Below are 25,031 nucleotides of genomic sequence, written 5' to 3' on the forward strand. Positions count from 1 at the left end.
TTCATTCTTTTGTTAGCAAGTAATATTCCATTATATATATATATATATATATATATATATATATATATATATACACACACACACACACACACACACACACACACCACTTCTTCTTTAACCACTTATCTATCAATGAATACTTGGCATGTCTCTAGAGGCAAGGTAAACAGCAAAAATGCACTACTGGGATTTTGTCAAGATAAAAATTTTCTCCACAGCAAAGGAACAATCAACAAAACTAAAAGGCAATCTATGGAATGGGATAAGATATTTGCAAACAATATATCTGATACAGGGTTAGTATTCAAAATCTATAATGAAGTTATCAAACTCAAAAAACAATTCAGCCATAAAAAAGAATGAAATCTTGCCATGTGTAATAACAGAGATGGGGCTACAGTATAATGTAAGCAAAAGAAGTCAGAGAAAGAAAATACCATAGGTTTCACTCATATGTGGAATGTAAGAAATGAAACAAATGATCAAAGGATAAAAGAGAGACAGACTCTTAACTATAGAGAGCAAACCGATGGTTAGCACAGGGGAGATAGGTGGGGGCATGGGTGAAATAGGTGAAAGGGATTAAGAGTACATTTATCACTTTTTAATCTTTTTTTTTGTTTGTTTCACATTTTTATTTAAATTCTAGTCAGTTATCATATAGTGTAATAATATTTTCAGGAGCAGAACTTAGTAATTCATCACTAAATTACATACAACACCCAGTGCTCCTCACAAGTGTCCTCCTTTAGGAAGTATACTTACCATGATGAACCCTGAGTAATGCACACAATCGTTGAATCACTGTATTTACACCTGAAACTAATATAACACTGTGTGTTAACTCTACTGGAATTAAAATTAAAACTCAATAAAAATGAAAAAAAAGTTAACATTTTAATGAGGTTGAGGAGAAAAAAAAATGCTGAGATTTTTGATGTTTAAGGAGTATCTTCCAATCAAGAGGAATTAAAACTTGTAAAGTACGCAAGGACTTTTCAAAAGATGTTTCCCTTTTCATTCAGTCTCATATTTTATGTAAGTGAGAAGGCACGTAAAGAATGTCACCTTATGTTGCCAACACTAGGGAATGTTCTGAAAGTGCAATCAGGCCAAGAAGTTATGTACAAAAGAAACCGCTTTTATTCTCTCAATGAGGATTCTAGAAGGAAAGCTTTTTGGGTTGCTCGGGGTTTTCGGAAAAAAGTTACAAAGTTGAGTAACACAACAGCACCCGGATACAAAGCAATTATATGTGGCAGTCTCTCCGGGTGCTCATTTTTTATAATGTTTCTTTTTGATGGGGAGCAAGAGAGAGAATCCGCAGCAGGTTCCACACTGTCAGAGCTAAGACACATTAGGGAAGGAGTGCAATTCACAAGGGAAGAGTTACGTTGCATTTTGCCTCCTGATCTTGGTGTATGTGTCCTCTTTGGCACAGATCCACTTTCTCTCCGTGTAGTGCCTAGCACTACTGGCACCGTTGTCATTCAAATAGGCACACTCTCCTCCTCCTCTAATAGGAAAACTGCAATGAAAAAGCAGAGTCGCTCAGTTGGCCCCCGGATAGTTCTTCAAAAGCACAGGGAACACAGATGAGGAAATCAGGAAACTAACATTAATTCAGCCTCTAAAATATAAGGTGCATCGCCCCGTATTCTCTCTTCGATATTAAAGATTACCCTGTGAGATACAGATCATCTCTTTTTACAGGCCGGAAAAAAAAAAAAAACCCACAACAAGCCAACACACAAAATTCACAGAATTTCCCAGGATTCTATAACAAATGAAACGAGGATTCATAACTAAATCAGTGAAAATACAGGGTCCACGCTATTCCCACCTTCTTCCCTTTGGGAAAGAGGAGAGAGAATGCTTGTCTACTCAGCATTTAAGCAGCCTGGCTCAGACATCTGGGTCAGCATTTAGACCAGAAGTTTTTCCCCTGTACTGTTTGAAATTGCTCAGGGTGACATGATTTGCCTTTTGTTAAGACACGCTAGCCCTTAATAAATGTATTTTTCACTTCTATGGTGATGAACCATTTTCAATGGCTGAACAGTTAGCAATATATTTGCTCCTTAGACACTAGAGAATTAGATGAAGTAAACATTACTGTTTCACTATTATAAAGGGAGAAGTAAAGGTCAATCCTAAATATTTATCAAGCACCCACAATGGGCTAGGCACTGCAGATGCAACAGTGTATAAATATAAGCTCTAATTCCTAAAACTTAGAGTCTGTCCGAGATCAAAAAGCTAATAGGTAAGAACCAGTTTTCAAAATTACCAATGTCTGATCCATTGCTCTTTCCACTAAATAAAGTGACATTTCCAATGCTGACTACTTTATCATCATAAAGCAACTTTTCAAAACCTCCTCATTATCTTCAGATAAGAAAACATGTAGTGAGGCTGCCTGAATCCAAGACTTCCGACATTATCCAAAATTCTTCTAGTGATATAAAGATCCAACAGATATGCAGTTGAGATTAAATGTGACAATGCTAACTGCACCTGTCCTAAACATTGTAATGATGATCTTATAAATAATAGACATTATTACCATCCCTCATAATCCCTATGTAAATGGTTGAAGACTGATGCAGCGATCAACGAAAATAGTAATTTACCTTGCATTGATATGACATTTAAAGTTAAATGGTGCCATGGTAAATATCAAAATCTCTGATTCTCATATCAACCCTGTGAAATCAATTGGGCAAGTACGACTAATTTTGTTGTGGAGTAAGCAATGGACTTAAAGATAGTGTGTAGTTTGCTCAAAGTGAAAGAGCTGGTAAATGACATAGCCGAGGCTGGAGTCAAGTTCACCACCATTCTACTGTGCCACCTATGATAGATTTTGTAGCGGTTTGAGGACGTTGCAAAACCTTTGCAGTCTACACTTTTTCACTTTGTTCCTTTATGACTAATCGCAAAATAAAAATTTTTAGAGAACACACTGGTTTCTGTGTTTGGTTTCCTGCAAAGTGAATTCAAAATATTTGCTCCTTTAAACACTAGATATGTGCACAGTATGGTACAAATATTGCCACCATATTTTTCAGAACTCACCATCTGGTCCATTCAGTGCCATTTATCCATTTCCATGGTTGGCCTTCTTCTCTGCTGAGCCCAATCCAGTGGTCAGAGGGGCCTTTATACCGCAACAGGAAATCCTTTCAGAAAACAAAGATGATATGCATTAACCCGACATTATCTGGCCTCTCCCAGAAGAAATGTTGCTTCTATGCTATCTTCTCAACTGCTCTCACAATTTTCTTCTTTTTAATTTTGTATTGTTTGATAATACATACAGAATAGATATGCTACAGTAGCACACACAAATGAATATTAAAACGGAGAGAAATTGCTGATAACTTGTTTGCTTTTAATTCAGCATAGTGCCACTTTGTCTTACTACTTCATAATTTGTTTATCTATTCTATTATTGATTTCCACTAGTATTATTTCAAGTTTGAAGCTATTATGAATGCTTTCATGGCATTCGTGGCCCCTGTCCTCCTGTCCTGGAATGAATGATTAGGCCACAGTAACGGTTATTGTCAATTTTACCAAATGACACCTAATTATTTTCTGATTCTATAATTGTAACAAATCGTATTCATACCAGCATTGTAGTTTTCCACGTTACACATCTCTGTCAACAGGCAGAGTGTCTTTTTATGATTACGAGTATTAATTTCTATATAATTCAATGTATCATTTTCCTTTACGATTAGTGGACTTCTCGGGGAAATCTTTACTCTTTGAAGATGACATTTATTTTGACTTCTCCATTTTTAGTTCCTTGACGTGTACAGTTGGGATACTGACTTCAAGTATTTATTTATTTTTTTCTTTAAGGGATGCATTTACAGTTATAAATTTCCCACTTAGTATTGCTTCTGCTGCATACCATAGGTTTCGGTATGTTACAAAACACTTATGTTTTGCATGTTTTCGTTTCATTTGTTTCAATTCTAGTTTCCCCCTGTGATTTCTTTTTTGCTCACTGAATGTTTAACAGTGGGCTGTTTAATTTCTATGTATTTGTGAATTTTCCAATTTTCCTTCTGTTGTTGATTTCTAGTTTCATTCCATTGTGTTTACAAAAGGAACTTTGCATGATTTCAATCTTTTCAAACTTACTAACTTGTTTTGTGGCCTATCATATGAACTATCCAGAAAAATGTTCCACACACACATGAGAAGAATACGTACTCTGCTATTGTTGGGAGGTGTTCTCTGCAGGTCTTTTAGGTCAAATTGGTTTGCAGTACTGTTTAAGACTTGTATGTCCTCATTGTTCCTTTGTCTGGTTGTTCTATCCATTATTGAAAGTGGAATCATGAAGTCTTCAAATATTATTATAGAACTATCTATTTCTCATTTCAATTCTATCAATTGTTCCTTCATATATTTTGGTGCTGTGGGTACATCTCCTTGCTATAACAAAATTTTTATCAAGATATAATATTCCTTGTTTCTTGTAAACTTTTTTGCTTTTATCTGTTTTGTCCAACAAAAATATAGTCACACAGCTCTATTTTGGTTACTGTTTGCATGCCATATCTTTTTCCAGCCTTTTACTTTAAACTTCTTTGAGTCCTTAGATCTATGGTGAGTCTCTAATAGCATATAGATGGATCTTGTTTTGTTTTTAGCCAACTGCCAGTCTCTGCTTTTTAATCAGATAGTTTCATCCATTTACATTTAATGTGATTATCATTAAAAGACTTAGTTCTACCATTTATTTATTTTTTATATGTCTTATATGTTTTTTATTCTCTAATTCCTCTACTATTGTGATTTTTATTTAATTGAGTTTTTGTAAGTACCATTTTTATTCCCTCCTTCTTTTACTGTATATATTTTAGTAATTTTATTAGTGGTTACCTTGGGGATTGCCATTAACATTTTAAACTTATAACAACATAGTTTACAATATGAACTTGGTTATAATGGCAAATGAACATTTTGCCCCATCTCCAACCCTCTCTTCATAATATTGTCATAGACTATATATGTATATGCTATATACCCATTAACATAGATTTATAATTATTGTATTATGAATTCACCTGTTAAATCATATATGAAAGGAGATAAGTTACAAAGTAAACCAAAAGTATATTAATTCTGGCTTTTATATTGATCTATGTGGTTACTTTTATGAGTGTTGTTTCTTCCTTTGGCTCTGAGTTACTATCTAATGCACTTTAATTTCAGCCTTTATCATTGTTTATAGGATGGGTCTACTGATAAGAAACTCACTTAGCTGCTGTTCTTTTAGAAGTACCTTAAATTTTTTCCCATTACTAAAGATAGTTTGGACACATACAGAATTCTAGACTGGCAGGGTTTTTTTTAGAATTTAAAATACGTCATTCCACTGTTTTCTGGATTCTATGGTATCTCAGGATAAATCAACTGTTAATTTTATTGAGGATCCTAGGTACATGACTAGTCCCTTCTCTTGCTGCTTTCAAACTTCTCTCTTTAGGCTTTGATAACTTGACTCTAATTTTAGCCTTCATGTAGTTTTCTTTGAATTTATCCTGCTTGGAGTTTGTTGAGATTCTTGGACATGTATATTCATCTTTTTCCTCAACTTTGGGAAGTTTCTGTCCATTATTTCTTTACATATTTCTTCTACTTCTTTTTCTCTTTTCCGTCTAGGATTCCCACAATGTATATGTTGGTTTGCTTGGCGGTATACTACACTTCCTTCAGGATGTTTGTTTTTATTTTTAAATTTTCTTTCTATTGCTAGAGAGGATACTTTCAACTTTCTTATCTTCAAGTTTGCTGACTCTTTCTTCTTCCTGTTCAAATATTCTTTTGACTCCTCTAGTGAGTTTTTCATTTCAATTATTATACTTTTCAGGTCCAGAATTTCTATTTGGTTCCTTTTAATAATTTCTACCACTTTATTGATATTCTTACTTTATTTACATATCATTTTTCCTGATTTCTTTTACTTTTTTGGTGTATGGTTTCCCTTAGCTCATTGAACATATTTAATACAATAGATTTAACATCTTTGACTATATTTCAAATGTCTGGACTCCCTCACGGATGGTTTCTGTCAGATATTTCTTCCTGCGAATAAGCTATGCCTTCCTATTCCTTTATATGTTTTGTAATTTCTTTGTTAAAAACTGGACATTATGAATACTTTATTGTGTTAACTCTGGGAATATACTTCTTTTCTTCAGTGATTGTTGAATTTCGATTACTGAGATTCAGAGCCACCTGGTTGTGACTTTTCCAAACAATTTTTGCAAAATGTGCATTACCTACCGTGTGTGGTCACTGAAATTTCTATTCTGTTATTTTTATGGTCAGCCAGTTAACTGCCACAGGTTTTCTTAAATGTCTAGCTCCCAAAAGGGGTGGGGGGGGGGGCGGGAAACAAATACTGTTTCTTTAAATGCTCTGAAAATCACTTCATTCGGTAGGAGTTGAATGAAAAATGGCAGCCCACCTCTGTGTCTGTCCCTCAGCAAAGAAAAGCAGCAATAAAAAATAACACCACAAAACCACAATATTTGAAGCACAATGTTCTTATTCACCATCCTGGCTCCAGCAAGCTTTACCAGGAACGTGGCCAGGAGTCCCCATGGCTGTAGAACATGATGGTGTATGGGGAATGGTAACCACTGAGTGGGAAGGCTGAAATTCATGGAGATTAACTGAAATTTACTAACCTCTTCATTAAGTTATCCCTTGGATGCTGCAAGACTCCAGAGCTCCAGATTCGTTGAGAGTTTCTGCCAGTCCAATAGGTGTTTAGGTGTAGGTACAGATTTCAAAGCTTCCTACTCTGCCATCTTCTCTGACATCACTCCTGCCTGATTTATTTTGAAGCAATGTTAACTTCATGCAGATTTAAAATGATGTTTCCCTCTTTAATTTTCTAATTCTGTTTGCACAGTTCTTGCTCATTAGTCAGAGAAAGCACTGTCTTGCTCTCTGGCCACTTTCCTGCTATGAATGTTAAGGTAACTGTAGATGATCTGCTGCAGAATGTAGCACCTGCTGGTTTTCTCTCCTTATGTTAAAAAAATCAATGTCTAGGCAAGTGTCTAAACCTGCACCTTAGACATTCTCACATAGAATTACGTAGTGTATTGATGGGGCACATTATTTTATTCTAGACAGAACTATTTTCTTACCAGTTCCTGGAGGGTTTCAATCTGAACAAGATCAGCACCGTGTGAGACACAAAACCTCTGGCTGAATGTCCAATTTTTGATGTCATCAGAAAAATAGAAACACTTTCTTTGGAAACCAATCCAGTTTTCTGGGCATGCAGCTTCAAGGCACTCTGGCGGGATTTGATGGAATTTTCTTCTAGTTACTAAAAATAAAAACAACTTACTTTTATATGTTCCTATATGTACATTATCAAGTGCTTTCTAATACACTTTTCCATAGTTGTGTGATAGGCTAAATATATGATCCTTATTTTTCAAACAAGGAATATGATTCTGCAAGTCATTGCATATATTACACAGCAAATGTCAAAGCTGAGATTCAAACTACTGCCTTAGTTAGTGGATGAGTTGAATAAAGAATTACTAATGTCTTAAAATCCGGACTATAGACCTGCCTACTTAGATTTCAACAATGCTACCTTTCTTAAAATACTAGGCACATCAGTAACATTTTACCAGCCTTAGAGAACAGATAGTTCAAGAGCTCTAGACGCCTTCCTAAATAAAATGAGGGACAGGGCATAGATACCTTTTGTGAATAAAGTTTCTGGAAATGAAATGGTCGGATAGATGTGTAAAGAGTCCCATGATGATGAAAGAAGTGGGTTTACCCTGCGTGTCCTTCTACTAAAGAACTTCCTTCAACTAAGGAAGTTTTGTGAGGCTTTCTCTATTTTGAAGCTGATAGTACTCCATGGGGTAAGCTTTTCTGATACACTTCCCATATAACCAGGAGAGATGCTCTCTAAAGGTGAGATTAAAAAGAAGAAAAGTCTCTCCAGGTGGCCTTTACTGATTTGCTAGTAGGTGAGGCTTTTATTTCTATAACCATTTTCTCTAAGTAACCTCACAGCTTCTTTCTTAAATAAGTAATGTTAATTTAAATCTCTGTAGCTTTATTTTTGCTTCATCGATGTATAAGAGATTTTCTTTTTGGTAACAGAATGGCAAGAATAGATCATTCTCTGTGGAATCATAAAAATATTAAAAAAGAAATACGATCACCTGGAACATGGGAGAGTCCAAAGTAAAATCAAATCTTTGTCCCCAACTTTCAAACTAGACAAGAGACTGCTGCGTATGTTGACCAATTTCAAACGAGTCTCCCCTCTTCGTCTTTGTTTGGCAAAGTTCAAGTTTAGGCAGAGAAAGTGATAAGCAATCACTCTACTCGGGGTTTCTGTCCGGAGGTAATCCTGAGCAACTGTCGCACTGAGAAATCTTTAAACCGAGGATGACCACGGTGGATTATTACTTGTTTTATCTTTTCTTTATCTGTAAGCTTCTAACATTTCCATTAAAGATGGTAATGGTGATAGTGATACTGTTTATGATAACAAAATAGCAGCAAACAGTTTTTGAAGGTTTTATTTTTTATTAGGTGTATCCAGTTATTTAATGCATCAAATTATCTAATCCTGATTATATTTCAATACACTAAATTTACAATTACTTACTCCATTACCTTTCCATTTTAGAGTTAAAGGTAAATTCCACGCGTCTTGTCTATTAGTGGCCTTTTGCAACCCAGATATTTAAAAGCAAAGAAAGAAAAATACCATATGATTTCACTCATATGTGGAATTTAAGAAACAAAACCAAAGGAACAAAAGAAAGGTAAAGAGACGAACAAAAAGCAGATTCATTTTTTTTTTAACGTTTTTATTTATTTTTGAGACAGAGAGAGACAGAGCATGAAAGGGGGAGGAGGATCAGAGAGAGGGAGACACAGAATGTGAAACAGGCTCCAGGCTCTGAGCCATCAGCCCAGAGCCCGATGCGGGGCTCGAACTCACAGACTGTGAGATCGTGACCTGAGCCGAAGTCGGACGCTCAACCGACTGAGCCACCCAGGCGCCCCACAGATTCATTTTTTAATGCTCCTTTATTTATTCTGAGGGAGAGCGTGTTTACACGTGTATGTGCAGGGAGGGACAGAGAGAGGGAGAGAGAGAGGATCCCAAGCTGGCTCTGTGGACATGGGGCTCGATCTCACGAACCGTGAGCTCATGACCTGAACCAAAATCAAGAGTCAGACACTTAACTGACTGAGCCACCCATGTGCTCCCAAAAAATAGACGCTTAACTATAGGGAACAGATAGTTACCAGAGGGGAGGTGAGTGAGGACATGTGTGAAATAAGTGAAAGGGATTAAGAGTATATCTTGGAGGGCCTGGGTGGCTCAGTCGGTTGAGCGGCCCACCTTGGCTCAGCTCATGATCTCATGGTGTATGAGTTCGAGGCCCACATCCTGCTCTGTGCTGACACCTCACAGCCTGGAGCCTGCTTCAGATTCTGTGTCTCCCTCTCTCTCTGCCTCTCCCCTGCTCATGCTCTGTCTGAACATTAAAAAAAAAAAAAAAAAAATTTTTTAACGTTTATTTATTTTTGAGACAGAGAGAGACACAGCATGAATGGGGGAGGGGCAGAGAGAGAGGGAGACACAGAATCGGAAGCAGGCTCCAGGCTCTGAGCCATCAGCCCAGAGCCCGACGCGGGGCTCGAACTTGCGGACCGCGAGATCGTGCCCTGAGCTGAAGTCGGACGCTTAACCGACTGAGCCACCCAGGTGCCGCAAAAAAAAAATGTTTTAAGAGTGTACTTAGTTTGACAAGTACTGAGTAATTACAGAAATGTTGAATCACTCTATTGTACACCTGAAATTAATATAACACAGTATCTTAACTATACTGGGATTAAAATAAAAATTAAAAATAAATTAATAAAAGCAGACTTGTTTTCAGCTAACAGAGTCTGTATAATCTCTTACTGACACCAGAGGGCAGTCACAGATTTCAAAACGTCTGGTATGACTGAATAATAGCAAAATTCACAGTCCAAGGTAGGGCAGTATTAAGTTGTTTTACCCATCAACCATGCTGAGTGGTTTGGATCACAGGGCTCAAAATTAGTTTTCTGTCAAAATAATATGAGATATTTAAAAACAAATAAAAGTGCAGTAGTCTACATAGGATTGAAAAATTAGTCCCTCACCTATCAGCCATAGTGGCTATACAGAACATGCAGAAGAAAACCAGAGCAGAAAATGATTTAAAAAAAAAAAATCTTTATATACTTTATTTACTGGTTTATATACTTTATTTATATTAACTTATTAATGCTCATAACAGCCTTATGAAGTGGTTTGATTTATCATCCCTATTTCACAGATGAAGAAATTAGGAATAGACATTTAATTTTCTGAAAGTTCCACAGCTCACAAGTGCAGATTTGGGATTTGAACTCAGATAGTTTGGTGGTGAAAATGTGGATGTGCCTTATCACTAGACTACACCACTTTTCTAACTTTTAGAAGGAAAAATCCCTATCCAAAATTATAGTATGGATAGTATGATTAGAGAAGTTGGAAAACTGGAAGTGAAGTCGCGTATTTAAGATTATATTCAAAAGGATAAAAATATTAGAAATCTATACAATCAGTGATCATTTATGGAACACTTATTCTGTACTAAGCTAGGGACTAACGATATAGGAAAAAAATAGTATTTTTCCCTCAAGTTGCTCACCACAAACGTAAAAAATGCACATATAAATTAATAATTATAACCATCAGATAACAAATGCTATGAGAACTCAGGGGTGCAATCAATATTAATATATTATTCCTGAAAAATGGAAGCACTTTATAAATTTGTCTGAACGTATACCTGCTTTAAAAGGAAGTCAATTCTAATGGAGCCAAAATAATTAGTCAGAGTCCTGCCTGTGCCATAGATGAAATACATGACTTTGGGACAATTATTCAACCATTTCTGATTTTCATCACATTTATGGTGGATTCACATGATTCTATGAAATTTTAAATTTTTTACCAACATGCAGAGTCCGCTACTGTGTTTTAACTGAAAAAAATTTGAGTTTTCTAACAAGTAGCAGTAGTCATCGTCTACCAGCTGTGCTCCAGACATTGTCCAAGTTCAATCATACACAAATTTACTTCATTATTTCAACAACAGTAAGCAAACTGAAGCACCGAGAGGGTGTTAGAGCTGTCCAAGTTTACAAAGCTGCACAGACGAGAGAGCTAGAATTCAAACCCAAGCCATCTAAATCCAGAATCTGTACTCATATTTGTGCTTTTAAACTCTGTACTCTGATCGACCTATGAAGGACTAAGAAGTAGGTAATTAGGTGCGATGAGGATGAGAAAAGACATAAAAATGGAGGCGGACGTGAACGTAGTACTTTAACCAATTATTACCTGCGTGTGAATTGCATCACGGATTTTGTTTTATGTTACTCAAGGGCATAATTTTCTGTATTGTTCTGCTAACGCCAGGGCTTATCAGGGAGTCTGACCTTCTGTGAACCATCACTGTCTCCTGGGGCATGTAAGTTTGACAAGGCTATGATTCAACAGTAGACCTTTCACTGAGAAAATGAATGAATAACTTTCTTTGGCGGACTGCTCTTCTATCACAGTAATTCTCAAATATTCTTTGCAGTCAGAAGGAGAAAACAGTGGAAGGCAGCATGCACTTGCATACTTCCCTCAAAAGTATCTCCCCATCCCCAGGAGTAGAGGGCAGTACGATGGCGAACTGGGAAACCCCAAGTTCTTGTTCCTCCACAAGAACAACTTAAAAAATAAAAACAAACCAAAAAAAGCCCAAGAAATTAGCTGACTGAAACTGGTAAGACCTCGGGAAAACAAAGGTTTATAAAAGTCTACACAAATCAAGCCAACACCCAATCAATAAAGGCCATCTTCAAAATGGTAGGAAAACGTGTTTTCTTCTCATGCATGGAATACCTTCTGACTAGTGCAGCGGCAGTTTGGGCCTAAAGTAGAAGGCAGCCCCGTCCCCTGTTCCTTCTCTCAAAATGGAGGGAGCAGGACAGACATTTCTCTTACTAAAAAGGAAAAATTTCAGAAGGACTTAATATCAGATTTGAGCAGCAGAAGAAAGATTCAGGGAAGTTACCAGTAGGACAACTGAAATTATCAAGTAGGAGGAGCGGACAAAAAAAAGAATGAAGAAAATGAACAGAGCTTAAGGCACTTGTTGGATGCCATGAAGCAAACCCACATATGCATCACAGGGGTCTCAGAAGAAGTAGGGAGACAAAGAGTGGCAGAGAGATTACTGGAGAAAGTAATGGCTGTAAACTTCCCAAATGTGATGAAATACATGATCTAAACATTCAAAAACTCAGCCAATGCCCAGTAGGATAAATACGCCCAAACCTCACCCTGAGACAAATCCTAGTAAATTGTCAGGTCAAAGACAGAGACAGAGTTTCATTTCCGTGGGGCTTTCTTACGAAGTTTCCACAAATGAAACTTGAGTTGGAAGGGATTTATGCTACTTTCTGTCCTGGACCTTAAAAGACTGAGCAGCCCTCCTCATTGTACCCTATTCCTTTCTTTCAGGAAACCCAGCCTTGATGGTGGCACCTTACAGAAGCCAATGACATCTTAAGAGAATGATGGAAAATAGCAGCCCCACGGTCTTATTCACTCACGACAGCATTGAGAGGTCAAAGAAGTCTCTATTTTTTAAGCCACCATGGTTTTGTGGTCCTCTATTTTTTGAATATTATCTCAGCCTAGATCCTATTAATACATTGTTTAAAAATTACTGTGGGTGCCTAGGGAGGTCAGTCAGTTTAAGCATCTGACTTCAGCTCGGGTCATGATCTCACGGTTCAGAAATTCGAGCCCCAAGTCAGGCTCCGTGCTGACAGCTCAGAGCCTGGAGCCTGCTTCAGATTCTGTGTCTCATTCTCTCTCTGCCCCTCCCTTGCTCACGCTCTGTCTCTGTCCCTCAAAAAAGTCAACATTAAAGAAAATTACTGAATTCTTGGCAAATATTCAAGCACAAATGCAATTTCATGAATCAAACACATCAGTTTCTACAGCTCTCTTTGGATGCGTCCTCCATCAGGACCTACACACAAGATCTTTGAAGTACTTTTAATTGAAAATGTAATTTCAATTATATTGTATGTCTGAAACTTACATAATGTTTTATGCCAACTATAGCTCTTTTTTGATATATCCTTAACCTAAGAAAATTTTTAAAAAGAAAATGTAATTTGAGAGTAAATTTATATATAAATATATTAAATATATAAATATATATTTGTAAGTAAATATTTATACATATATAATATATATATAAATGTATACATATATATAGTAAGACTACTTGATAAAAGGCCTAGCAATAATATAAATTAAAGCACAATATAACTGGCAATTGGGTTCTACCTTCTGCAAACTCTGAGCATTCTATTAAGTTTGTAATAATGTGACCTTTATATTACACAACTAAAATCTTAGACCCCACTTACAAGGTTATTGGAATTTAACTCAACTGGTGAAATGAAAAAAAAAAAAAACAACTTAGGAACTGTAAAGAACAGAGAAATCATCAATAACTCCTCTCTTCTTTTGGAAAGTGGACTTCTCTAGATGAACAAAGATTACAAATTACTTACCTACAACATATATAATTATTCCACTCAATATAAGTATGAAACATGTGATGATGAAGGAAAAAGCTCTATTTGGTTTAACTTTAGTAGAATGCTTTTTTGAAGGCAGGTAATCTGGAAAAAACATAATGAAAAACACGTTTTTGTTTTAGGTTTTTTTTTTTTTTTTTTTTCCCACGTTAACTGCAGAACAGACGTCAGACTGCTAGAAGCATTAACCGTCAAAATGTTACTTCCTCTTCATTCCTTTTCACTACAGGGGACAACTGGCCTGTCGTTTTATGAATGTACAATTTTGTCTCTGGAGTTTACTTACTCACAGAAGAACTGATCTTAGTGCACAAGCCATGAAGTGGCTTTGCACCTGTCCCCCAAAACTAAATACAAATCTTATTCTATTTCCAGATCCAGCTACTAATTTAACAGAAATGTAAGAGAGGGAGAATCATGTTAATTAAATGACAGGAACGAAATCAACAAACTTGAGACTGTTGTAAATTCTACATGATAAATTATCTTGAAACTTAAAAAAACACGGAAAGCACATTTTAAAAAGCAATCACGGGGGTATCTTTTCATTAAAAGGGACTTAAAAGTCTTTCTATTTAAGTCAAAATTAAAGTGAGAAAATGATTCTCATAAAAGTCAATTTAGTGTTATTCCTAAAGACTGACTAGAGGGCTTCTGAGATGGGTGGCAAGCTTCTTTATCTGACAAAGATAGTATTTTTTTTTTTTTTATTGAGAGAGAGAGAGAGGGAGGGAGAGAGAGAGTGTGTGAGCAGAGATGGGGCAGAGGGAGAGGGAGAGAGAGAATCCCAAGCAGGCTCCACACCCAGCATGGATTGTGAGATCATGATCTGAGCCAAAATCAAGAGTCAGCTGCCCAACCAAATGAGCCACCCAGGCACCCCAGACAAAGATAGCATTTAACAAGGATGCTCACCTTAGAATAATTCATTAAGCTGTATATGTGTTTTGTACACTTTTCTATATTTGTGTTGTATCTCAAAAGATCCTATGTTATCTAAAACCTGCTGTAAATGTTTTTTTTTTTAATGTTTATTTTTGAGAGAGACACCATGAGCAGGGGAGGGGCACAGAGAGAGGGGGACAGAGGATCCGAAGCAGGCTCTGTGCTGACAGCAGAGAGCCCGATGGAGGGCCTGAACTCGCGAACCATGAAAACATGACCTGAGCCAAAGTCAGACACTTAACTGACTGAGCCACCCAGGTGCCCCTAAACCCTCTTGTAAAATTTCCTGTTGGAACCCTCTTCAGAGTCCATCACGTGGCCACCATACACACTTTTAGCTACTTCTTTTAAAGACTTTCTTGATGAAACAGGCATATTTTCCTGTAACATTCTATCCACACTAGAAAGTTTCTCGTTAATGTTTCCCAGAACGATCAATGGTTGATGCACACCCAGGAAAGATCTGAATAACACTACAAAGGATCCAAACACCGAGCCGACATTGGAATTAGAGCCCACAGAATGCTGAACCAAGCCAGAGTAATTGCCGGCTAAAACCAAAAATATCAATACACCCCAAAATTTAAACAAAATCAAAAGTCTCGTAACAAAATGTTCATTCAAAATGTCCAGATGCCGTGAAAATTTCAACGAACGTGGCCAAAGACAGTCAACGGAAGCCAATGCTGCGATGACAAGATGTTGGAATTATCTAACATATACTTTAAAGCAGCTCTTATGGAAATATGCAAAAATCCCAAAGGAATAAAGAAATAAATGAAGTCACTCAACAAGGATTAGACATCGTCTTCTCCTCATATGAACTGCCTTTTCTCTAAGTCGAGGACAACTTTTATCAAAGACAAAAGAAATTTTTTTCACTCCTAAATTATGCCACTTCGATTTTCTGCAGCTGGTCCAAAACGGTTTTTTTTCCCCCCACTTACTAAGTCATCACATAAAGCCTTGAATACAAGTGGTTTTTTACAGTTTCAAGCTTTGTATAAATGTATAATATATATAATATATATATAATGTATAATATATATAATATATAACGTATCTCATATAATATATATGAGATTATATGTGTGTATATACATTATTTTCTTCTTACTGTGCCTCCAATTTTAGATAATTCCATTTGAATGCTGTACTGTTTTTCCTTTGCCTTCTGTTTACTTTTTTTACTTGCTAAAAAACTCCATACTGTTTGCCTTTTCTTTGCTTTTTATTTCTATCTTTCCTATGTATGAGCTTCCATTGTAGATTTCCACCTCATTTTATTTATTTGTTTGTTTATTTATTTATTTTTAGAGAGAGAGAGAGAGAGACAGTGAGTAGAGGGAGAGAGAAAGAATCCAAAACAAGCTCCCTGCTGGGCATGGAGCCCTACATGGGGCTCAAACTCACCACCCTCAGATCATGCCCTGAGCCAAAATAAAGAGTCGGACGCTTAACTGACTGAGCCACCCAGGCGCCCTTATTTTCTACCTTATTTACCAATGATAATACCCTGCATCTGTATGACACTTTAAAATGCGCATTGTTCTTTTCAGTGAAATTCACTGTTATTAACATTTACTAAGTTTTAACCTCGTAATTTAATTTTTAATTCCATTTTCTTACGTTTGAATTTTTACTATTTGTGAACTGATATTTATTAATAAAATATGACTGTATATGTCAGTGAGATTCATTGTTACAAGGTTTATCCTCTGTCATCAATGGAACCGGACTCGACTCTCTGACATCTTTCCTTAACAGTTCTCCCTCCTCACTTGTTGGCGCAAGTGTACCCAAGTAGCTGCATATTTTTATACCAATCGTAAACCTGCAATTTATAACCTCTAGCATTCCATCTCTCAGCCTTGAAAACTCTCTCCAAAAGACTGTCTTCCCTGTGCAGAAACCAGAACCGCATTACTGCTCTTATCTTACCGCCCCAATTCCCACAGTCACTGCATACAGACCAGCTTCTTACTTGGGTTTCTCAGCAATTCCACCGGCACACAGGCTTTCTCCACACAATTGCTATCACGCATTTTGCCCCTACATCGCAGACAGCTAACAAGTGGCTTCAGATTGCTTCCAAGCCAAGAGAACAACCTCTCCTTTCGGTTTAGAACTTCCTCATTTACACACCCGCCTCACAAAAAGACAGGGGACCACATGAGTCAGAAAGCAGCTTGCCTTCAGAGAAGGTGGGTGCTTAGCAAAAATTTCTTTTCTTTCTTTTTTTTTCTGCAAAAATTTCTTTAAAACTCGGTCACGGGAACAGTCAAATTTGTTAATGCTTGAGCATTACCAGAAGTATTGCTGTGAGGATGGAGGAGGTGATTCTCAGGGGCAGTAAATATGACGCACATAAAAAAGCAAGGGCAATCCTAATCTCCAATTAAAACCTATTCTCAAGAGTTCATTCTCCCTTTAAAAAATTTTTTTTTAAATCCAGAATCTTTGCTGGTCTTCCAGTTAACCCTGAAAACTCTCCAATACCTTAAAAGACGTTTGCTCCAATGCCCTCAAAGAGGTGTTTCTGGTTTGTTTTTGTTTTTTTTTTTTAATCGGCCCCTTCTGGTCCTCAGTGTAAGCTTGGGGTCTCTCAGCTTGTAATACCATCGGCAGAGTAAATATGAATTGTCAAGCTGGCCCTTTTTGTATTTTTTCACGATTTTGTCGTCAAAGGGGACAGAAAGTAAACTTTGATAGGTTTCACACTATACTGGAGTTCCTACATAGGTGGCACAATTAAAAACATCAGTTTTACTATTATTATCATGGCATGATAACAAAAACCTACAGTTTATTACCCTTTACCATGATCTAGGAACACGCAGAAAAGATTTACACACGTGTTCTCATTTAACTGGTGCCGCTAAATAACGGGGCTGACATTATTACTTTTATTTCCAAATGAGCTCCTCAAGTTAAGGGCAAAGGCATTTGTCTACATTAAGTTACTGATAGATGCCATGATTAAATGATCTGTCTGAGGAACTAGTTTGAAACTAAGACCCTCCATAGTCAGTAAAGGTCAAATGTTGACCTTGTTAGTCAAAAAGCCACAAAAAACCCTCTCAGTTTCTGTTCCTGAAACAGCTCCTCTTAATGAGCAAAAGAAACGGAAAACTAGTGCATACAGTCCTGATGATGTGTTAGCTACATGAAAAACTACATTTCTAAAATACAAGGGCTCTATATTAAACTGTGTGAATTTCATGACTTATAAGCCCTAGGATTCTGTTCACTCTTCTTATGAAATTCTGTGTCTAACAGGTGTCACCCTATACACGATATACTGGCATGTTTTTACACGGTGAAAAGACAGAGTACCCAGACAGTTATTTCAAATTTCACTTAGAAAAAAGAATTTTTTTTTCTTTTCCCAAACAGGATTTTTTAAAATGAGGCCTATATTTAAAAGGCACAGATGAGTGACTGTCTGGCTGTGGCGAAAAAGCCCTTCAAGGTTCCCGTCACTACTCAATAGAAGGGACTCTCTCAAGTGACTAATGTAAAATTAATTTTAACAGATTTTGTTTTGTTGGAACAGCTCACTGATAAGAAACTATAGGAAAGAGCAAAACCTCATGAAAAGTATTTAGTCCTACTTTACCTCTGCCCCACTTTTCTTGGCCTTTCTGGTTTTGACAACAGAATGGATGACAGATGTATTCAATGTGAGGAAACATAAAAGATTGTGTGAAAGAACATGGCCTTTGGAGCAAAATACTCTCAACTCAAACACAAGTCTTATAGCCTGGTAGTTGTTTAACTTTACGTGTATATGGTAGGCAGAATATTGGCCCCTCAAAGATTCCCCGTCCTAATCTCCAAGCCTGTGGATATGTTACCTTACGTGGAAAAAAATTTAAAAATGTCTTTAAGAGGGGTGTCCGGATGGCTCAGTCAATTAAGCATCCAACTTTTGACTTCAGTTCAGCTCATAATCCAAGGCTATGGGATCGTGGCCCTCATGGGTCTCCATGTTGAGCATGGAGCCTGCTTGAGATTCTCTCTCTCTCTCTCTCTCTCTCTCTCTCTCCCTCTGCCCCTCTGCCCTATTCACACTCTCTCTCCCTCTAAATAAATTTTTTACTTAAAATAAAGAAAGTTGAGGCACCTGGGTGGCTCAGTCAGTTAAGCATCTGACTGCAGCTCAGGTCATGATCTCACAGTTCATGGGTTCGAGCCCCACATCGGGTTCTGTGCTGACAGCTCAGAGCCTGAAGCCTGTTTCAGATTCTGTGTCTCCCTCTTTCTCTGCCCCTCCCCTGCTGGCACTTTGTCTCTCTCTCTCTCTCTCTCAAAAATAAATAAACATTTAAAAAAATAAAACTAAATTAAAAACCAAAAAAGATCTTTGAAGATGTGGTTAAGAATCCAGAAGTGTGGTCCATATATACAATGAAATATTACTCAATTACTCAAAAAGAATGAAATCTTGCCATTTGCAACAATGTGGATAGAACTAGAAGGTATTATGCTAAGCAAAATGAGCCAGTCAGAGAAAGACAAACATCATATGATTTCACTCATATGTGGAACTTATGAAACAAATTAGATGAACATAGGGGAAGGGGAAAAAAGAGGGAAGCAAACCATAAGAGACTTAACTATAGAGAATAAACCTAGACTTGCTGGAGGGAAGGTGCATGGGGAATGGCCTAAATGGGTGATGGGTATTAAGGAGGGCACTTGTTGGGATGAGCACTGGGTGCTATATGGAAGTGATGAACCGCTGGGTTCTACCCTTGAAACCAATACAACATTATATGTCAACTAACTTGAATTTAAATAATTAGATTTTTGAAAAATTAAAAAATTTTTTAAAAATGAAGACTGTTGGGGCGCCTGGGTGGCTCAGTCGGTTAAGCATCTGACTTCGGTTCAGGTCGTGATCTCGCGGTCCGTGAGTTCAAGCCCCACGTCAGGCTCTGTGCTGACAGCTCAGAGCCTGGAGCCTGTTTCGGATTCTGTGTCTCCCTCTCTCTCTGACCCTCCCCCATTCATGCTCTGTCTCTCTCTGTCTCAAAAATAAATAAATGTTAAAAAAAATTTTTTTTTTTTAAAATGAAGACTGTTAAGATGGAGAATTATTCTGGAATATGTGAGTGGCTCAATTTAATCACATGGGGATCTTTGTTCGAGGAAGGTGGCAGCGTTACCCAGAGAAAGGCTTGAAGGAGCTGTGCTGCCATCTTTGAAGATGAAGCAAGAGGCCACAAGCCAATGAATGCAAGTGGCTTCTAGAAGCCGCAAAAAGCAAGGAAATCGATTCTCCCCCAGAGTTCCAAAGAGAACAGAGCTCTACCAACACCCTGACTTTTGCCTATTAAGATCCATTTTGAAACTCTGACCTCCATAACTATAAGATAATAATTCATATTGTTTTTAAACCACAATGTGTGGTAATTCATTATTTCACAAATTATTACAGCACATTTACTAAATTCTCTCATCCGCAAGATCTATATGGTGACAGGCTTGCTCTGAAAAACGAAATCTATGATTTAGGTAAAGGTGTCCAATAAACTTCAGCTTAATACTTAGTATCCAATAACTATTAATTTATGCCTGCTTCAGGAAACATTATGAACTTTAGTATCTAACATCTTCCTGCTGAAGCTTTGGTCTGGAGAATACTGACAACCTTTTTTCTGCCGGGTTCAGATAAAGCCATTTTCCCCAAGTGGACCACTGGCCATAGATTACTCTGATTGGCTCATGCCTGGGTTAGAATATTCTGAACATCAATGTTTCTTCAAGGGTAAGAGTCATGGCGGGGGGGGGGGGGGGGGGGCGGCGCCTGGGTGGCTCAGTCAGTTGAGCGTCCAACTTCAGCTCAGGTCACGATCTCATGGTTTGTGAGTTTAAGCCCTGTGTCGAGCTCTGCGCCGACGGCTCGGAGCCTGGAACCTGCTTTGGATTCTCTGTCTCCCTCTCTCTCTACCCTTCCCACCTCCCTCTCAAAAATAAATATTAGAAAAAGCCGGGGGAGGGTAAGAGAAATGGTGTGTTTCATCCTAGTGCATCATGAAAAGAATCTGAGAAAAATGAGGGAAGCCTTCCAGACAAAGCGACTATTGCTAAGTAGCTCAGTAAAGAAAGCACCCTCTTCAAGAAGCAAAAACACTGAACATGAGCAGTTAATGATGAATTGTAACTGGGGAGAAAAATGACTCTGTGCAGGACCAGGTACATGGACATCCAGTCTGTCCAGGAGCCGATCTCCATGCTCAAAGGGGCTTTATACTCAGTTTAATATGCTACCTTCAATGCCTTCAACTTATTACTAATATCTAAACAAGACACTCCACGCTTTTATTTTGCACGTGACCGTGCAAATTATGTAGCGGACCCTGACCCTTTGTGCATAAAAGAGGTGGTGTAGTTTTTGTCTCGTCCAATATAGCTTTCATTTTTTTTTTTTTTAATTACACGTTTTTAGGCACACCTGGGTGACTCGGTTGGTTAAGCCTCAGATTCTTGGTTTCAGCTCAGGTCACGGTCTCATGGTTTGTGGGATCAAGCCCCACGTCAGCTTTCCATTAAAAGGAGTTGGACCACACAAATCACATGACCACTTTGCCTGCTCTCTTTGAGATGTTACCATCAATGTCTAACTTGCCTGCCTCAGAAAGCTAATGAGGCCAAGAAGATGCTAATTCTGATGGAGCTTGGCATACCTGAAACTTCCGGGGGTCACTAAGAACAAAGACCAGGGTTTAATGAGCAACAGAGTTTAAAATATTGTGACTTCCAGTCAGTTAAGCGTCCAACTTCAGGCTCAGGCCATGACCTTGCAGCTTATGAGTTCGAGCCCCACGTCGGGCTCTGTGCTGACAGCTCAGGGCCTGGAACCTGCTTCGGATTCTGTGTCTCCCTCTCGCTCTATCTCAAAAAACATGCTCTGTCTCATGCTCCCCCTCTCATGCTCTGTCTCTGTCTCAAAAAAAAAAAAAAAACATTAAAAAAATGAAAATATTGTGACTTCCAGAAAGACTGGTGGAGTAGGAGAATCCTGAGCTCACCTGGTCCCATTGGTACACCTAAATAACACACACATTAGTGTAGCTCACCTAGAAAATGATCCCAAACTTGCTGAACAGACTCTTTTTAATTTTTTTATGTTTATTTATTTTTGAGAGAGAGAGAGAAAGAGACAGAATGCGAGCAGGGGAAGGACAGAGAGAGAGGGAGACACAGAATCTGAAGCAGGCTCCAGGTTCTGAGCTGTCAGCACAAAGTCTGACATGGGGCTCGAACTCATGGACTGCAAGATCATGACCTGAGCAGAAGTTGGATGCACAACTGACTGAGCTACCCAGGCGCCCCTCTCCACTCTTAATCATAGAGAGGAGGCCACATCAAAACTGGAAAGATGGCCTGGAGACAGGCTGGGAACCAAACTAACCTGCAAGGCTCATCGCAATAGGGAGGTACACCATAGGCATGGAGAAGGGAGAGGAAGAGACCCACGCCGGGGACACCAGACAAGGGGGACTTGCACTGAGAAGATGAATCCCCATCATGTCTGCCTTTGAAAATCACAAGGGCTGGGGCGCCTGGGTGGCTCAGTCGGTTAAGCGTCCGACTTCGGCTCAGGTCATGATCTCGCGGTCCGTGAGTTCGAGCCCCGCATCAGGCTCTGTGCTGACAGCTCAGAGCCTGGAGCCTGCTTCGGATTCTGTGTCTCCCTCTCTCTCTGCCCCTCCCCTGTTCATGCTCTGTCTCTCTCTGTCTCAAAAATAAACGTTAAAAAAATTAAAAAAAAAAAAAAAAAAAGAAAGAAAATCACAGGGGCTTAACTTCACACGTTTTTATAATCAGCAGGGCTTAACACCGGAAACTCTAACAGTTAGTAGGTTTGGTTCTGAGGGAGCTTGAGGGTGACAGGGAAACTGAGTTCCAACTCTTAAAAAAAAAAAAAAAGCATAAGAAACAACCCCATCTATACAGATAGAGCATAAGAGCAGCAGTTTTGAAAAGCATAGCATATGGGGTATGCAGTAAGGTAGACTTATTTCCTGGCCTCAGAGCATGTACAGGAGGGGCAGATATCTTTGGGACACTTCTCTAAGAAGTGCCATCTGGCTGGTGCCATCTCTCTCCTCGGCCCACTAGCCTAGATACATGGACACCTGTGGGAATCAGCCCAAAGACTCTCCACCTAGCTTTGCTAACGGTGCACCCTGCCCCCACATTCTCCTGCAGACTACACCCTCCAACCATCCTCATTCAGCAGAGTCCCTCTAAAGTGGATGCAGGTCTCATCCCCAACAATGGCCAGCACCACTCCACAGTGACTTGTCCTGGGGAGAGGGTAAGATAACCACACACGTAAGTATGACTCTAGCCCCAGCAGTGGGCTGAGACCGGGCGTCTATCTGGTCTGACCCAACTCAAGCCCAAGGTGGCCTAAGACTGGCCCTTTAACATCATGGAGACCAAACCCTGCCTGTAACAGGCCAAGAGAGCCATTGCAGACAACTAGACTGAAGGCAAACACATCTCAACCACAATAATAGGGCAAACCTCTTTGCTCTGCTAATTTATCACCTTCTAGCCCCCCACTACCATAACCACTGACCTTTTTATTGTCTCCATGGTTTTGCTTTTTCCAGAAAGTCGTATAGTTGGGATCATAAACTTTTTCAAATTGATTTCTTTCACTTAGTAATGTGCACTTAAGTTTCCTCCAAGTATTTTCATGCACTGATAGCTTATTTCTTCATAGCTGTGAATAATGCTGCCTTGTCTGAATGTTCCGTAGTTTGTTTAACCACTGAGCCACTGAAGGACATCTTGATTGCTTCCCAATTTTGGCAATTATGAATAAGGCTGCTGACATCCTTGTGCAGGTTTTTATGCGGATGTAAGATTCCAGTTTCTTTGGGTCAATACTAAGGAACATGATTCTCTATTTTGACCATTACATTTGGAGACTCTGGGAGCTATACGTCCTTATTTTAGTAGGGAGTCAGCTTCTTTAGATGTAGCATGCACACTCTGGCCCACTTTTGAGTTCTGTGGTTCCAGTGACAATTTTCAGAGTCAGGGTTGTTTTGGTCTTGGTTTATCTGGTACCACAGGGGCTCTCGTGGTCTCTCCTGGTGCTGCAGGAGGGGGGCTGAAGGAGCGTTCTCAACCCGCCCAGCCTGGTGCATCCAGCTGGAAGAAGGGAGCCTTCAGCCACAGAAATGAAGAAAACTGCCTGGACAGTGTGCTCATTAGGGTGTGTTCACCCCTGCTGGCGTTCCTGGTCTTGTGGTGTCTCTGCATGGGAGAGGAGAGTCTCAGGTCTGGAAGGGTGAGTGCTTTCTTCAGCTGCTTACTGACAGTGGGGATCCCAGTAGATCCCTTTCACTAGCCCTACTGGACTTGCCTGGTAGTGTTAGTGGGAAGCCATCCATCAGTGCAAGAGAAGAATCTACCTGGCTTGTCTTTTATTGTTAGGTTGGGGGTCAGGAAATACGAAGCTGTAGTTGACTTCTTTTAGGTACAGTGGGAAGGGCATACAAGGTGCCCTGCCACTGTGTTAGTTCTCCAGTTCTAGCATCCCAAACCAGCTCCCTTTCATCTCACCATCTTTAAAAATTCTCGACTGCCTATCCCTGGTGTGATTTTCAGATGGGGATCACGGAGAGATAATGCTAGCCCAGACTGTTCTACCAGAAGTTATGGCCCCACCCACATTTTCTATCTGAATTCCTGTTGTGATAAATCTTATCCAAGTTCACTTCCTTTGTCCTTCTCTCCTTTTCCATTTTTATTACTTTGTGTCTTCCCACGTCTTGCTCTCCACCTATTCTGTGGTTATCCCTGCTCTTGAGGTCTCAGTGGTCTCTCTGGTTATTACATTGTATTCTGAGAGACATAGAAGTCCAATCTTAGACCTAACAGGAATGCTGAAAGAATCTGATTTTCTGGGGTGCCTAGTGGCTCAGTGTCCGACTCTTGGTTTGGGCTTTGATCGTGATCTCACGGTTCGTGAGATCGAGCCCCAATCAGGCTCTGCACTGACACCGTGGAGCTTGCTTGGGATTCTTTCTCTCTCTCTCTCTCTCTCTCTCTGCTCCTCCTCCCCACTCTCTCTCTCTCTCAAAAATAAATGGATGGTGAGTTAATATGGCAGAGCAGCTTGGAGACGCTGAGCTTGTATTTGTCCCTGAAACGCAGCTAGATCAGTACCAAACCATTCTCAACTCCTAGGAAATTGATCTGAGGATTAACGCAACAATCCATATAACTTGAGCCACAGAACTCAGCAGGTACCTGGTGTAGAGAGGTGAACTGGGGGAGAGAAAAGCCACAAAAAGTATGGAGCCACTTTCACAGAAAGAGGACAGAGAGAAAGAGAA

The 25,031-nt window shown here is 39.0% G+C and overlaps 1 protein-coding gene and 1 long non-coding RNA gene across 3 annotated transcripts; one reads left to right on the forward strand and one right to left on the reverse strand.

The window, feature by feature from the left end:
* Positions 1-248: 248 nt before the first annotated feature.
* On the reverse strand, positions 249-16,857 carry CLEC2D (C-type lectin domain family 2 member D). 2 transcript variants are annotated; one of them, XM_019436394.2, is made up of 5 exons: positions 16,649-16,853; positions 13,693-13,803; positions 7,185-7,369; positions 3,079-3,182; positions 249-1,528 (listed from the first exon to the last, which is right to left on the reverse strand). In XM_019436394.2, the coding sequence occupies exons 1-5, from the start codon at positions 16,707-16,709 to the stop codon at positions 1,390-1,392; spliced, it is 600 nt and encodes a 199-aa protein (XP_019291939.1). In that variant the 5' UTR covers positions 16,710-16,853; the 3' UTR covers positions 249-1,389. The 2 variants fall into 2 exon arrangements, with proteins under 2 accessions (XP_019291939.1, XP_019291940.1); XM_019436395.2 differs by lacking the exon at positions 13,693-13,803 and having other exon boundaries at positions 16,649-16,857.
* LOC109259075 (uncharacterized) lies at positions 16,772-23,980 on the forward strand. Its single transcript, XR_002076550.2, has 2 exons — positions 16,772-16,868; positions 23,763-23,980. It is a non-coding gene; the product is annotated as an uncharacterized LOC109259075 (long non-coding RNA).
* The last annotated feature ends 1,051 nt before the right edge of the window (positions 23,981-25,031 follow it).

Source organism: Panthera pardus, unplaced genomic scaffold (genome assembly GCF_024362965.1).
Source record: "Panthera pardus isolate Hobbes unplaced genomic scaffold, ASM2436296v1 HiC_scaffold_6, whole genome shotgun sequence".
In the NCBI taxonomy this organism is placed as follows: domain Eukaryota; kingdom Metazoa; phylum Chordata; class Mammalia; order Carnivora; family Felidae; genus Panthera; species Panthera pardus.

Bases quoted from the DNA above. Each gene is read 5' to 3' on its own strand.
- CLEC2D (XM_019436394.2), bottom strand. From the start codon at position 16,709: ATGCGTGATAGCAATTGTGTGGAGAAAGCCTGTGTGCCGGTGGAATTG. The intron at 13,804-16,648 runs GTAAGAAGCTGG...TGTTTTTTCCAG, and splicing joins GGAATTGCTGAGAAACCCAA to ATTACCTGCCTTCAAAAAAG. The intron at 7,370-13,692 runs GTAAGTAATTTG...TTTTATTTTTAG, and splicing joins AATAATTATATATGTTGTAG to TAACTAGAAGAAAATTCCAT.